Raw genomic sequence first — 13,219 nt, 5'->3', positions numbered from 1 at the left:
TAGAGAGAGGAAAGAGAAGACAATCTTCCCCTTATGCTCTCTCACAACCAAGCCTCTCTTTCTCTCCGCTTCTCTTTTTTTTCTTCATCTTCTTCCTTGGAAACACATAAAACCTTAACCCTAGTTTCACCATTGTTGGACCTTGGGTGATTTGGTGAGCTAGAAACCATAAGCAAACACTTAGAGAGTTATTGTGAGTTTGGAAACACCTTTTGGTGTTCGTTTTGAAGATCAAAGTTGGAAGACTCGATGTGTTCTTGGTGTGCTTGAAGCCATCTTCTCATTCCTACCTCCTTTCTCCATCTTTGCTCTGGTTAAACTTGGATTCAAGGTAGGGGTCTTCTCACATCTATATTTCAAAGCATGTTAGGGTTATTTGATAGGAATCTCATGTTTTAGTTTTAATTTTATGCTTGTTATCCATGATTCATGACTAGTTGTTTAAATGTAGCATGAATGTATCTCCTTCTCCTTCTTTTGAGGAGCCCTCGCATGAGTTCTTGAACTTGTATGTTAACATGTTATTTTTTACTTACCCAAAAAAAAAAAAAAAAAAAAAAAAAAAAAAAAAGAAGTTATTTTCACCATTTTTGAGCAAGAAAGTAATCCAAGCCATGAAACCTTTAAAAGTGTTATCCTTGCATGTTTTCATAAGTTTTGGAGTATAATATTGGTATGCTTTCTTTGAAATCAAGCAAATGATTACTTAATAAATTTAGGGTTTCCATGTCAAACATAAAAAGTGTAATCTATGGTATACTATAAGCCTAATGGAGTAAAAAGCTTGCTATTTGGAACACTTTGATGTTTTAATAATTATTTAAAGTGTTGAGAAATTGGGAAAAGGGATGTAGTCAAATCTATCATGGGTTAAAATGAGTTAGTCTAAAAGATGGTGTGATTCAGAGTTGATTTACTATTTTCCCCATAATTTTTACCCTTGTTTTGATCACTAGTTTCTTAAAAATATAGGTTTCCATGACAATGTTATTATTTTAGTTGTGTTTATAAGTTATTTGAATTATCTAATGAATTTTGGGGCTTATAAGGGCAAAAAGGTAATTTTGGCTCTTTAGGAGTAAAATAGTAATTTGGGAATATTTTGGATTATTTGATTGAAATTGCCACGTAGAAAATTAACTTAGGATTAATGAGGGGTACATTGGTAATCTCATTCCATAAGGACCTTTCGGTAATTAACGCCTTAGGGGCAATTTGGTAAATTGCGCCTTGGGGGTATTATTGGTCCTTTCACACTAAGAGTGTATTACTATTATAGCCCTAGGGTGAAATTAGTAAAATTGGCTAGAAAGAGTGTTGTTGACCAAAAAAAATGGCCAAGTGCTGGAAATTACTCTATGGAAAAGTGGAAATCAAGTTCAATAATAAACAACCGGTGTTGCTAGTTACTGTACTTAGTTGTTTTTTGAGCGTGTCCCCCGTATTATTGATTTTACAAGCTTCGCCTAGGTTATAGGCTTATAGCCTGTATTGTGGTTCAATACACTTCAGGGAGATGGTGGGTCCAACCATCCACGGGTTAACCCCCGAACACTGCGCTATTTAGAGGAGTAGTAGCCTTCGGTGGTTAAGGATGAAGTTTATGTCTGACACAGCTCAGAGGGAGCTTAGGGGTGTGATCAGAGCAGGACCTAGTACCTATTGATTTACAGCTCAAGCACAGAATGTGTTGACGAGACTGGATTGGTGCCTTGTTGGCAAGTATTGATTTTTGGATAATTTCTTTATTTAATTATACCGTGTGAGTAAATTAAATAGAATGGACTCACTGAGTTTACGTAATAGAATCCGAAAATCAGATATGTGCATAGCATTATTGTCCTATCATTTCACCCGCATGTTTATTTATATAGATATAGATATGAGACTACTGTTGGGTAAGTGTCATTACTCACCCCCCTGCATGTCAAGTACTGATGGACGCCTTCAGCCATGAGCTGACTGAAGCTGCTATTTTGTAGCGTAAGGTTTAGACCATAGCTTAATTGGGCCTGCAAGCCTTTTTTTTTTTTTTTTTTTGGAATTAATGTAATTAATTTATGGTCTATAAACTTAATGCTTTACTTATTTCCTACTATGCATGTATTCAATTTGCATGGGCTTGCATGCCGCATGAGATGGAGTGTTACATTCGAGAGAATCTTTTATTTTCAAAAACCCTTAACATTATTTTTATTGACAAAAAATGAATCGGACACATTCCCAAGGTAAGTCGGATTGACCCTAAAACAGATGCTCTATTCTGTTACCTAAAGATAAGTGTAATGGAAAGGAGTTTTCTTTTCAAAACCTCACACTTAGGTTAATAAGCTCCTGCCTAATTAATCTTCGAAAATTGGGGCACGACAATATATGATGTAATTACCTAACGGAAGGGTTAGGGGTATTGGGTTGAATATTCATGACAGTTGGCTAGCGGGAGTTTGAATTGTGTGAAAGCTTGACACCGGTTAGAGCCTGAGAATGTGCAGTGTAGGATGGAAGGCTAGCAACCTCTTGGTGTTGCTCCCGGACAAGAAGGGGGAACAGGCGTGAATAAACTGTGTTGTGGATGTATTTACATTCAGATTGAGTTATCTCGAGCTAAATCCAGATATAGAAAACAAGTGACATCAATTTAGTATTTACACTAAATTGATGTCAATTATTTTACACACCTGGCATAGCATGTATATATGCAGTGTTGAGATATCAGTGAGCATGTTGTTCTCTTTGCTCACCCACTACATTTTCAGGTATGAATCGTGGACCAGTGCCTTGATTCCGGCGGGGAAATCCTCATCTTCTGGACTGCAGATTAATAGACCTAGGTTTAATTGGGGCTATGGCCTTTTCGATTAGTTTAATGTAATTAATCCTGAGTCTACAAATCTAACAATTATTTAATGAAATTTAATACTTTCAATATGTAAATTCTATAATCTTCTGAGAAGAGTAGCCCTGTGAATTGGGTCAAGTAAGAAGAAATGAAAAAAGTTACTACTAAAAGGCACACTAAGGTTAATTAGTTCCGTCTTAAATTAATCCTGTGCAAATGGGGCACGGCATTCAAGAATTGTTCAAAGTTAAAGATGCCTTCGGTGAGAAGATAATTTGAACCATGTTGTCTCCATCTTGACCAAAAATGCATATGCACTTGTTACCAGAGACTTGGCTGCACTAGCATGCTTCTTTTTCTCCACTGCCTTTTTTTTTTTTTTCCTTTCAAATTCTCACGCAAGATACCCAGCTGACCAAATACTCAAAAACAAAAATGAAAGTTCAAATATTATAAGATTTTTTTTATTTTTTTTTTAATTAGCACTGGGATGCCTGGATCAAAGCCCGAGTAATAGTAATCCCTAGGGGTGCACAGCCCTTGGCAAGGAGTTTTCTACAAGTAAATCATGGTTAATTCAAGGGATTTCCTCCAGTCCGATGGCCCCAAGGAATTGTAAGTACCTAAGAGGTTTCAATCCTGGAACATTGGATGGAGCACACGCCCAAGACCCAAGGTCTTGCCACCAAGCCAACCACTTGGGGTTAAATATTATAAGATGTTTTAATAGCTAACAAGGTTGCATATCAACATAAGAAAGAGTTGAAATGTAGGCACCTGAGGAGAAACCACAAATCCAACATAGTACAAGGGTACCTTTTGTTTTAGGAGCACAATATTTTCTTCTCCAGCATCTTTCAGTTGAGGAAGGGTAACAATGCCTCTCTTCAATTGTTCTAACTCTTCCTTCAAACATCGAATCTCATTTTGGTACTTCTTGATGAGTGATTTCTCATCAATAATCTGTGAATTCACAATCTTAGTTCCAACAAATGCCAACAAAGACAATTGCAATAATGCAGACAACCCACAAGCTCATACCTTATTTTGTGCCGCTTGAATTTCAATATGCTTTGCACGGTGGGCAAACTTTAAAGTGTTATGTGTCTCTTCTGCACTGCTTGATGATGGGGTAACAGTACATATGAGCTGTAATTTCAGAAAGGATAGATTACTAATAAACCCACTGAAACTTAGATAAATGTACATCCAATTGTTCACCCAAACATATGTTCAAGGAAATATATATCTAATTTTTATATATGAATAAATGCATGCTTGTACCAGGTTACCCAGCTTTGTTGTGAAGAAGCTGATTCTTGTGAATCAGCCTCCCCACACATGCACACATAGAGATCTGAGAAATCTTACGGATACTCGTCCATGACCACTTAATGAAGATTGAAGAAGCCTAGTCAATTTAGAGTCCCTATATGGTATATGAGTAGCCCTCTCATCTGTTAACTTTGATATAACCTGCGAAAATAACAATTTCACATTTTCCACAATGATTCCAATCCATGTAATAAAGACGAGTATAATAACAGTCTACGCAGAACCATCAGATATCAAACAGTTCGGCCACTGCAACAGCATTCAATGACAAAGAAGACAGAAGTAAGTTATCAACATATAAAGAATAACCAACTAGATTACAGCATTTGTGATTTGGACAAGATCAGGTACTCGGCAATGGGAAAAAAAGTGTAAGAATGGAGAGACAGTAAGAGTTTTGTTATATCCCATTTATGTAGATTGTCCAACAGGCTATTGCAATGATTGGGGAAGGAAACCTTGAAATCAATCATTTTCCACGAAAAACCTGAATACGACATCCCAATACAAAATAGTTTCGAAAATTTTAAACTACACCATTGACAAATGAAGTCTTATACTTTGATGGTAGCTAAACTTGAATGATATTATTGAGAAATTAATTATTTGAGCAAGAAGTTCCCAACCTTGTTTGTGGTCACAACTTTCTTACATCTCATCTTCACCAAAGATTGAGGCTTCCTCCTTACATCTTGGTTCGACCACCTCTTCACTAAATAGCACTTTATGATGACATCCACCATCAAAGTTCCTTCATTCCAACATTAGTTGAATAACTGACATGGACATAATCATGAAATGGCTGTCCAATTGTAAAGTCGCCTTGGCATTAATGTCCAAAATTTGAAATGTTCTTCCTTTGTTGCTTCTCAACCAACAAAGGTTGCACGTAATTATATGTCAAAAATGCTCTTTGAGCTTCTTTCTCATTTTCTTCTACTATCTAACCTTTTCTTCGCCTCTTCTTGTCTACGAACTTTTAGTTGTTTCCACAAATCAAAGGCACGACCTTTGAGAATTTGAGACACCAACTTACCCTCTTTCCTTTCGGCACATCATAATAGTTGAAAAAGCTCTCAATTGTGTTCAACCATTCCACAAATACATCTGGATTATAACTCCCAAAAAATCGGGAAGTACAAAATCCTTGACAGTGTCCTAACCCATGTGAATATGCTCTACGCCTATGTGCAACATCAAGAGAATCATCAAATTGAATTAGATGATCCTTGGAACCATTTCTACCTTCAGAAAGAATTTGTAATTGTTGCACTAGACCAACCGAGATAGAAACTTGTTCACTCAACTCTTCAATCTCATTCCTTTCATTTTGGTTTCCATTGTTCCTCACAATTGATAGATTCATCTCGTTTTCTTCACCCAAATTCACAGTAAACACCCTATCTTGGCCACTTCGTCTATGCCTACCTTTGTTAGCCATAGCAAATGCAAAGCAAAAGAAAAAGCACACACAATTGAACAAACCACCAGAACTGTTTCAAATAGTACAAGCTCAGAATCACAGACAAGACCGACTCTCAAAGCTAGCTCAACAATCAGCAACCATATCAAATCCGCTTGCAACTTGAAGAAAAGCTGAACCACAAAATCGAACAAAATTTGAAGATCAAAACTCCACTTGGAATTTGCAATCAAAGTCGGATCACAGATTTGAAGGTTCAAGTCCATTTAGAGTCCTAAGTCACAATGCAATTAGCAAAGTCGAAGCTAGATCTCAATTCCAATTGTGAAATTGAGCTTTGATCAACAAATGAAGATCCAGAAAAAATGCAAAGCAGACCACGAGTCCTCTATGCCAATTGAGACAGTGAGTCAAAATTGATCACCAAACTCAAGTCTCAAAGTTGTTTCAAAGTCAACCAGGCCACATTCCAGATCAAAGATCCAAGAGTTACTGATCAGAAATGAAATCAAAAAATCTGGACTTGAAACAGAGATTGAAGATGAATTTGAAGATTGAGGTATGCTAGAGTCAACTAAATCCCAAAATTGAAGAACTAGATCTAAGAATTTGTCAAAATTGAATCCAGACTCACAGTCTAAGTGGTGAAATCGTAGTTCAATCCAAGCTTCGTAGTCAAACTCTGATAGAAATCCAAGTCGCAATAGTCAAATCACAATTGCGACCAAAATGAAGAACTAGATTTGCAGCTATATCCAAGTTGGAATTGAGTTGTGAGCACAGTCAAATCGCGATTGTGACCAAATTGAAGAACTAGATTTGCAGCTATATCCAAGTTGGAATTGAGCTACGAGCACAGAAGTCAATTGTGAACTGATTAGGGCTTCGGATCGAAGTTGGATCGCAACTAGCCTTTGGATCAAAGTTGGATCTTAGCTAGGACTTCAGATCAAAATCAGGGATTCGGGGTCGGATCTATGGATTCGGATTCGAGTTCAGATCTCCACAGAGACAATTGGATCAATATCGCATCTTAGATCATTATTGTGAAATTGAATCAAATGTCAACATTGGAGCTAGATCGAAATCACGCTGCAATCAAGTCACAATCAAAGTCAAACATTAATCTCGAAGATCCTTATATCGAAGTACTGCTGAGACACGTTTGTCGAAGTCAGAATTGTACGTGGTGTTCGACACGAACTTAGATACACATAGTCGATGTGTAATCGATTATTACGAACAACATTAAGATTCAATCGCATGCAACGAAAAATCAAAGGGTTGCAAACTCAGATCGTGATGCCAAATAAAGGTCAGACAGTTGAACTCATTGAAACCCAATCACCACTCAGTAATGAATTAGGGCTTTTAGAACAAGGTAATGCTGTTCCAATTCAAGCAGTTAATACATGAAACAAAAACATAGATTTAAGCCCTAAGTTCTGACACCAAAATGATGCAACCAAATAGTGAATGGATTTCATTAGAGAGAGAAAATCTCTAAACAGAGATGCCAGAGCACTAGCTCTGAAAATACAATGTCAAAATATCGTAACTAATTTTCCAGGACCCGAACTACCTATTTATAGGCCAAAAGACCCAACTAACTCTTATGGTGCGAAAAACATAACTACAACACTAAACCTTACAACATCAAGAATCTAACAAAATTATACATAGGTCATCCTAATCATTTATATAAAAAAAATCTTTAAACGAAAAAGAAAGATGTAGGTGTCACTACATTTCTTTAACCATAAAACACGGGTGACTTTGGTAAACAAACAACTCCCTAGACTTGTTTTTCCGTTACATCATTAATCCAAACCAAACCGAGCCCTTAAGTCTCATCAAATGGGGTCGGCTACATGAATCTTTCTTTTCTACTCGACTCTATCCAAGGCCATTTCATTAGTCAAATTAAAGAAGTTCAAATCTTTATTTACTATACTAGCCCACGTCAATCAAAGTATGCCCCTTCCCCTAACGATTCCATATACCATCACCGTATCACATCTTTTCACTACTACCTCTGTCAGTCTCAGTTATATATGACCAAACTATCTCAATCTATTCTCTCTCAACTTATCTTCTATCGGTACTATTCTTACCCATTTTCAAATATACTCATTATTAACTCTGTCTTTTCTAGTCTTTCTATACATTCACCTTAACATCCTCATCACAATAACACTCATCTTATCTACATGTTATTTCTTAGTTGCTCAACATTCCGTCCCATAAAACATCACTCATCTAATAGCCGTTCTATAGAAATTTTCATTTAGTCTAGTGGGTACTCGTTTATCTCACAGTACCCCAGATGCACTCCTCCACTTAAGCCACCCCGCCATAATTCTATGAACCATATCTGCTCTAATTTCCTCAGCTGTTGTGATAATTGATCTTAAATAACGAAAATGTTCACTCTTAGGTAGTTTTTGATTTTCAATCTTCACTTCTCCTCTGCTTCCATTGTTATTGCTACTAAAAGTACACTCCATGTACTCTATCTTAGTTCGGGTTATCCTAACTCCTTTGGATTCAAGTGTTTCTCTCCAAGTCTCCAACTTGGTGCTAACTCATTCTCTAGTCTCATCCACTAACACAATATCATCTGTAAAAAGCATACACCATGACACATCGTCCTGAATATTTCTCGTCAACTCATCCATAACTAAAGCAAAAAAATAAAGACTTAAGTTTGATCCTTGGTATAACTCTATAGTAATTGAAAATTTACTTGTCTTTCCAACAGGCAATCTAATAGTGGTCACCATACCTTCATACATATCCCTAATCACATCAATGTAATCTTTTATCACCCCTTTCCTTTCTAACATCCACCAGATTATATCTCAAGGCACTCTATTATATACTTTCTCAAGATCGATAAAAATCATATGAATGTCTCTTTTCTCTTTCTCTATACTTTTCTTTAACTTTCCTCATAGATTGCTTCCATTGTTGATCTACCAGGCATAAACCCAAATTGATTCTCTAACACCTCTGTTATATCTCGCAATCAACGTTCTATCACTGTCTCCCATACTTTCATTATATGACACATTTGTTTGATTTTTCTGTAGTTGTTGTAGTTTTGGACATCCCCTTTATTCTTATAAATTGGCACTAAAATACTCTTCCCCCACTCCTTACGCAACCCTTCCTTCTTATGCAAACATTTCCAAGCTTCAATAGGAATATCATCAAGCCCTAAAGCCTTATTCGATTTAATCCTCTTAACTGCAATCTCCACTTAAAAGTTCATAATCATGCGATAGAACCTGTAGTCCTAATTTTCCTTATTACTACCTACTTCCTTGCCTTTTGACCTACCTCCATGTTCCTCATTTAACTTCTCAAAAAAGTTCTTCCACCTCTCCTTAATCTCTTCATCTTTCACCAATACCTTAAAGTCATCACTCTTGACGTACTTAACCTAATTAAAATCTCATATTTTTCTCTCTCTTATCTTAACAAGTTTGTATATCCTCTGCTCCCCCTCCTTACTATCTAGTCTAGTGTATAAGTCGTCATAGGATTTCAACTTAGTCTATTACTGCTTTTTTGACCTTCTTATCAACCAATCTGTAACTCTTAAGGTTTTCTTCAGTTCTATCACTCGGTCATTTTTTAAAGTACTTTTTTTTCGTCTTTACTACCACTTGAACTTCCTCCCTCCACCACCAAATTTCAATAGAGTTGGGTCTCTTTCCTTTCAACTTTCCAAGAAATTCCCTCGATATTCTCCGCATACAATTGGCCATCGAGTTCCACAGTGTTAACATCATCTTCCAAGTCCCAAATACCTTTTTTATCCATTATATTCTTAAATATTTCTAGTTTATCCCTTTTTAGCTCCCACCATCTCGTCCTACGAAGCCCACTATCCTTGCTAGCTTGGTATTGCCCTTCAAAGCTCCATTACATCATTAATCATGCAATGTAAATAACACACCAATATAGCACCTTCTTTCCTTAGTAAGTTTAGGCTTCCCAACCTATGTATTTTCTCTCAAATTATGTGCATCATCATGCTTCACAACAATAGAAATCGTTGAAAAATATACCCCTAAAGATCTACAAAGCTCTAAAACTCCTAACTAGATGGGTAAAGATATGGAAAATAATCTACAGAAATCAGGTGTCCAATAAGGGCCAACTTTAGCAATAGAGAAAAGTATTAGTCCAAAATAACACTTTTTTGTCTTGTAATATTTATTTTTTCCTCTCACAAAAACATCGTATGATAGTAATCATGATTGTTAGAATCGTACGACGGACAATTCAATTCATAGATTTGATACGAATTTCAACCAAAACGATTTGAATCGTTCTATTGAATCGACGATTGAGTGAATCATGCAATTCAATTTGCAATTCACTACAATCTACAACGATTCACTGTGATTCCACTATGCTTTTATTTTTATTTACATGATGCATGAAACGACATTGTTTTCGCTTCTCTATCAAGAAATTAAAAAACTAAAAATAAATAAAATAAATATGAGAGAAAGATTAATTAACTATATTGATATACATAGTTTTATATGTATATAATACATATACAATTTAGTTGTATTGCTATATACTTCATTTCAAAACTGTATGCATTTTTATAAATATATAGACATATAAAGGTATATATTGGATTAAATAAAGTGCATCTTGTGATCCACAATTCACGATTTTAGCAAACTCATTGGCAATTTCATAACAACGATAGTAACAAGCAATGTCTGCAGGAAGACAGATTTGTTAGATGGCAATGAAATACAATTTGACAAGCCAAACAAGACATTTGTAGACCAAACTATTATGCTGATAAAATAAAAATGGTTGAGGCCTCACAGTTCCAAGAGTTAGTAGACTTTTATTAATATAGGATCCTTCCTTTCGACGCACACCGGTAGTTTCAGCCTTGGAGCTCTCAGAACCTGCCAGATCGATGAGGTTCTGCATAAGTAAAACACAGAGAGGCCAAATTAAGAAAACAATGTTGGCATCACATAAAAGCCTAAAGCAGTTACTTATCCATAAGGAAATAAAATCCTAAAGCAGTTGGCACAAAATAATTCTAAAATTAAAAGCCACAGAAATATACCAATTGTGACAAGTTTACCGCTCCACCTTCACAATTATCACCACAAGGGCTACTCTCTATTGTCTGTCAAATATGTAACAAAAGAAAAATTGATCAGCAGAGAAAATAATTATAAAAAATAAAAAAGCAAATAGTATTTGACACAGGATAAGAATATTCAATCAAGACTTTTGCCTAGTTTGATCCAAGCTAAATTTTCTCAAGACCTCATTTCAACATTCTACATTGAAGAACTTGCATGCAAAAAAACCTTTGTGGGACCAATTTTATGACATATTGAATTTCCTAACCTAGAAAAAATGGTTTTCAAGAAAAAAGAAATATGGATTTTGTGACAAATTTGTTAATCAAAATAGAAAGTACTCTTCTTAACCGTATTAAATGAGACATGCATTGAACAATTACACTTCATCCCCAACAAGTGAGATATTCTTCTAAATGGGCCACTGAATTCTTGAAAGTTAGCTGAACTAAGTGATAAATGTCCAAGTCACTCGAGAATGAGTAAGATCAAATCATTATATGAATAAATTTGGATAAAATAAAAGTAGAATAAACATATACTTTCATATGCTCATGTGTGTGTCTGACCATTGCTTGTGTCATAAAGAAATATTTACATGCATATTTTTAACAAATTTAACTTAAACATACCATATAATCTGAAAGCAATAATATAAGTTAGTTAATAGCTAGAAGAAAAGCGCTGAAACGTAATGATCAATAAATATATCAAAAAATAATAAATAAATAAATAAATAAAAGGAAGAAGTTATACAAAACAACATACCAGTGTAAATATTGTATGGCTTCTGCTACTGAGTAAATTGAAATTTGTGGAACCGACATGTCTGTGCTCTGTTACCATCAACTAAAATCTTATCATAAAGTTTAAAAAGAACTTAAGTAATGGCAATAAAAAAATTACTGCAATCACACCCACAACTAAAAATACTAGCAATGTAAAGAACATTTAATCAAAAAAATAACTCCTCAAAATAATTAAAATATTTTCTTTTTGTAGTTTACAGCATGCTAAATCAATCCTCAAAAATAGTTTATTATGAGACAAGCATTCAAAGCACACTATTTCAGAGAGTGAATAAAAGTGCTTTACATATATTTATATATATATATATATATATATAAATCAACCAGCTTCACTTGGATCCATTTTTCCCCTCTAGGAAAGAAGAAAAGTTCTTTCTTTTTCCATTTTCTGGATCAAAAAATTCGAGAACTGCATGGACCAATAGTTTACTTCAAAATATGTTTAGCTAGAGTTGGACGAGTGGCAAGAAATGAAGGTAAATTAAGATATAGATGAACAGAGATGGCCAGATATGCACAAAATAAAGTTAAATAGGCTTCGGGACATCTTCAACAAGCTACTAAGACCAGCAGAAAAGCAAAAAAGGTGTGAGATGACGTGGTAACATTACAATGACTTGGGTTGAACTTTATATGTAACGTTCAAACTTGAGTCAAATAGTAGTTATTCAGTCGGAAATACATCGAGTCAAGCTGGACTGAACCTTGCCCTTGATCCCTTCCAAACTTGGAGTTAAATAATTTATGCACAATACAGTGACATGTTTCATCCTTATAGTAGTAAATTCAATAGAATATATTCGAAAGGTTATTTTGCATTGTTCATTTTCCTTGTCCCATTGTTGATGTCGTGTTTGGAATGACCGTAGGAATCCAAATCCATATTGACCCATACTCTTCCTTGTCTGACAAATCATAACTCTTAGTTCTTCACTATAACAACAAACACAGACACAGGGCAAGGGTAGAGATAATCTTGGAATAGTTACCAAGAATGTTTAGATTATGGTCATTTTAGCCATGAAAGACTATGCAATCTTCCAACTGACTGAGACATTGTACACATTCACTACCATTATCACCTTAGAATCTCGGATCTCTAGGATTATCTTCGGTGGTGTAACAAGGCCTATGAAAATGCATAATCTATTGACTCAACAACCAAAAGGCTGTCTTGCATGGCAACAACAGCATAATGCATGCTTACTTATACCAACATATGGAAATGCTTCCACATGGATGAGAAAAAATATATATATATATATTTAACAAAACAACATAATGTTTACCTTCTCCAGCTGCAATAAGAGAAAGGGCATGAGCAGGAGATAATACGACTTCCTCCTTTATTCCTTCAACAAAAGTACCCTACAGCCAATAATAAAGCAACAAATGCAGTAAGTGGACATGTTGAATAATGAAGCTTACTCAATATAGCCAGCAACGTTAACCAAAGAACAACTAAAATCCCCCACAAAAGATTCTATCATATTCTACACGCAGATTTTATCTAATATTTTTTAGTGCCTGTTTGGTTGAGCTTAATTTTAGCTTAACTCAGCTTTTAGATTATTTTTTAGCTGTTTTGGTGTGTTTGGTAGAGCTTAAAAACACTTTTTGTAGCTTAAATTAAGCCAAAAAAGTGATTTTTGGCTGAGTGGCAGAACGGGTGCTTTTC

The 13,219-nt window shown here is 35.2% G+C and overlaps 1 protein-coding gene across 4 annotated transcripts in view; it reads right to left on the bottom strand.

The window, feature by feature from the left end:
• LOC114259196 (kinesin-like protein KIN-7K, chloroplastic) overlaps nt 1-13,219 on the bottom strand; it is an 85,100-nt gene that overhangs the window by 28,802 nt on the left and 43,079 nt on the right. For all 4 annotated transcript variants that reach the window (XM_028199209.2, XM_028199193.2, XM_082898120.1 and 1 more), the window contains exons 9-15: nt 12,831-12,909; nt 11,501-11,568; nt 10,711-10,773; nt 10,458-10,562; nt 4,211-4,315; nt 3,881-3,988; nt 3,656-3,802 (exon numbers count right to left, since the gene is read on the bottom strand). In XM_028199209.2, coding sequence (XP_028055010.2) covers nt 3,656-3,802; nt 3,881-3,988; nt 4,211-4,315; nt 10,458-10,562; nt 10,711-10,773; nt 11,501-11,568; nt 12,831-12,909 — 675 coding nt within the window. The remainder of the gene's footprint in view (nt 1-3,655; nt 3,803-3,880; nt 3,989-4,210; nt 4,316-10,457; nt 10,563-10,710; nt 10,774-11,500; nt 11,569-12,830; nt 12,910-13,219) is intronic.

Source organism: Camellia sinensis, chromosome 12, assembly GCF_055761805.1.
Source record: "Camellia sinensis isolate YWXY chromosome 12, ASM5576180v1, whole genome shotgun sequence".
In the NCBI taxonomy this organism is placed as follows: Eukaryota; Viridiplantae; Streptophyta; class Magnoliopsida; order Ericales; family Theaceae; genus Camellia; species Camellia sinensis.
Note: the sequence above shows the minus strand (reverse complement) of the source record. Positions and strands in the feature narration are given on the sequence as shown.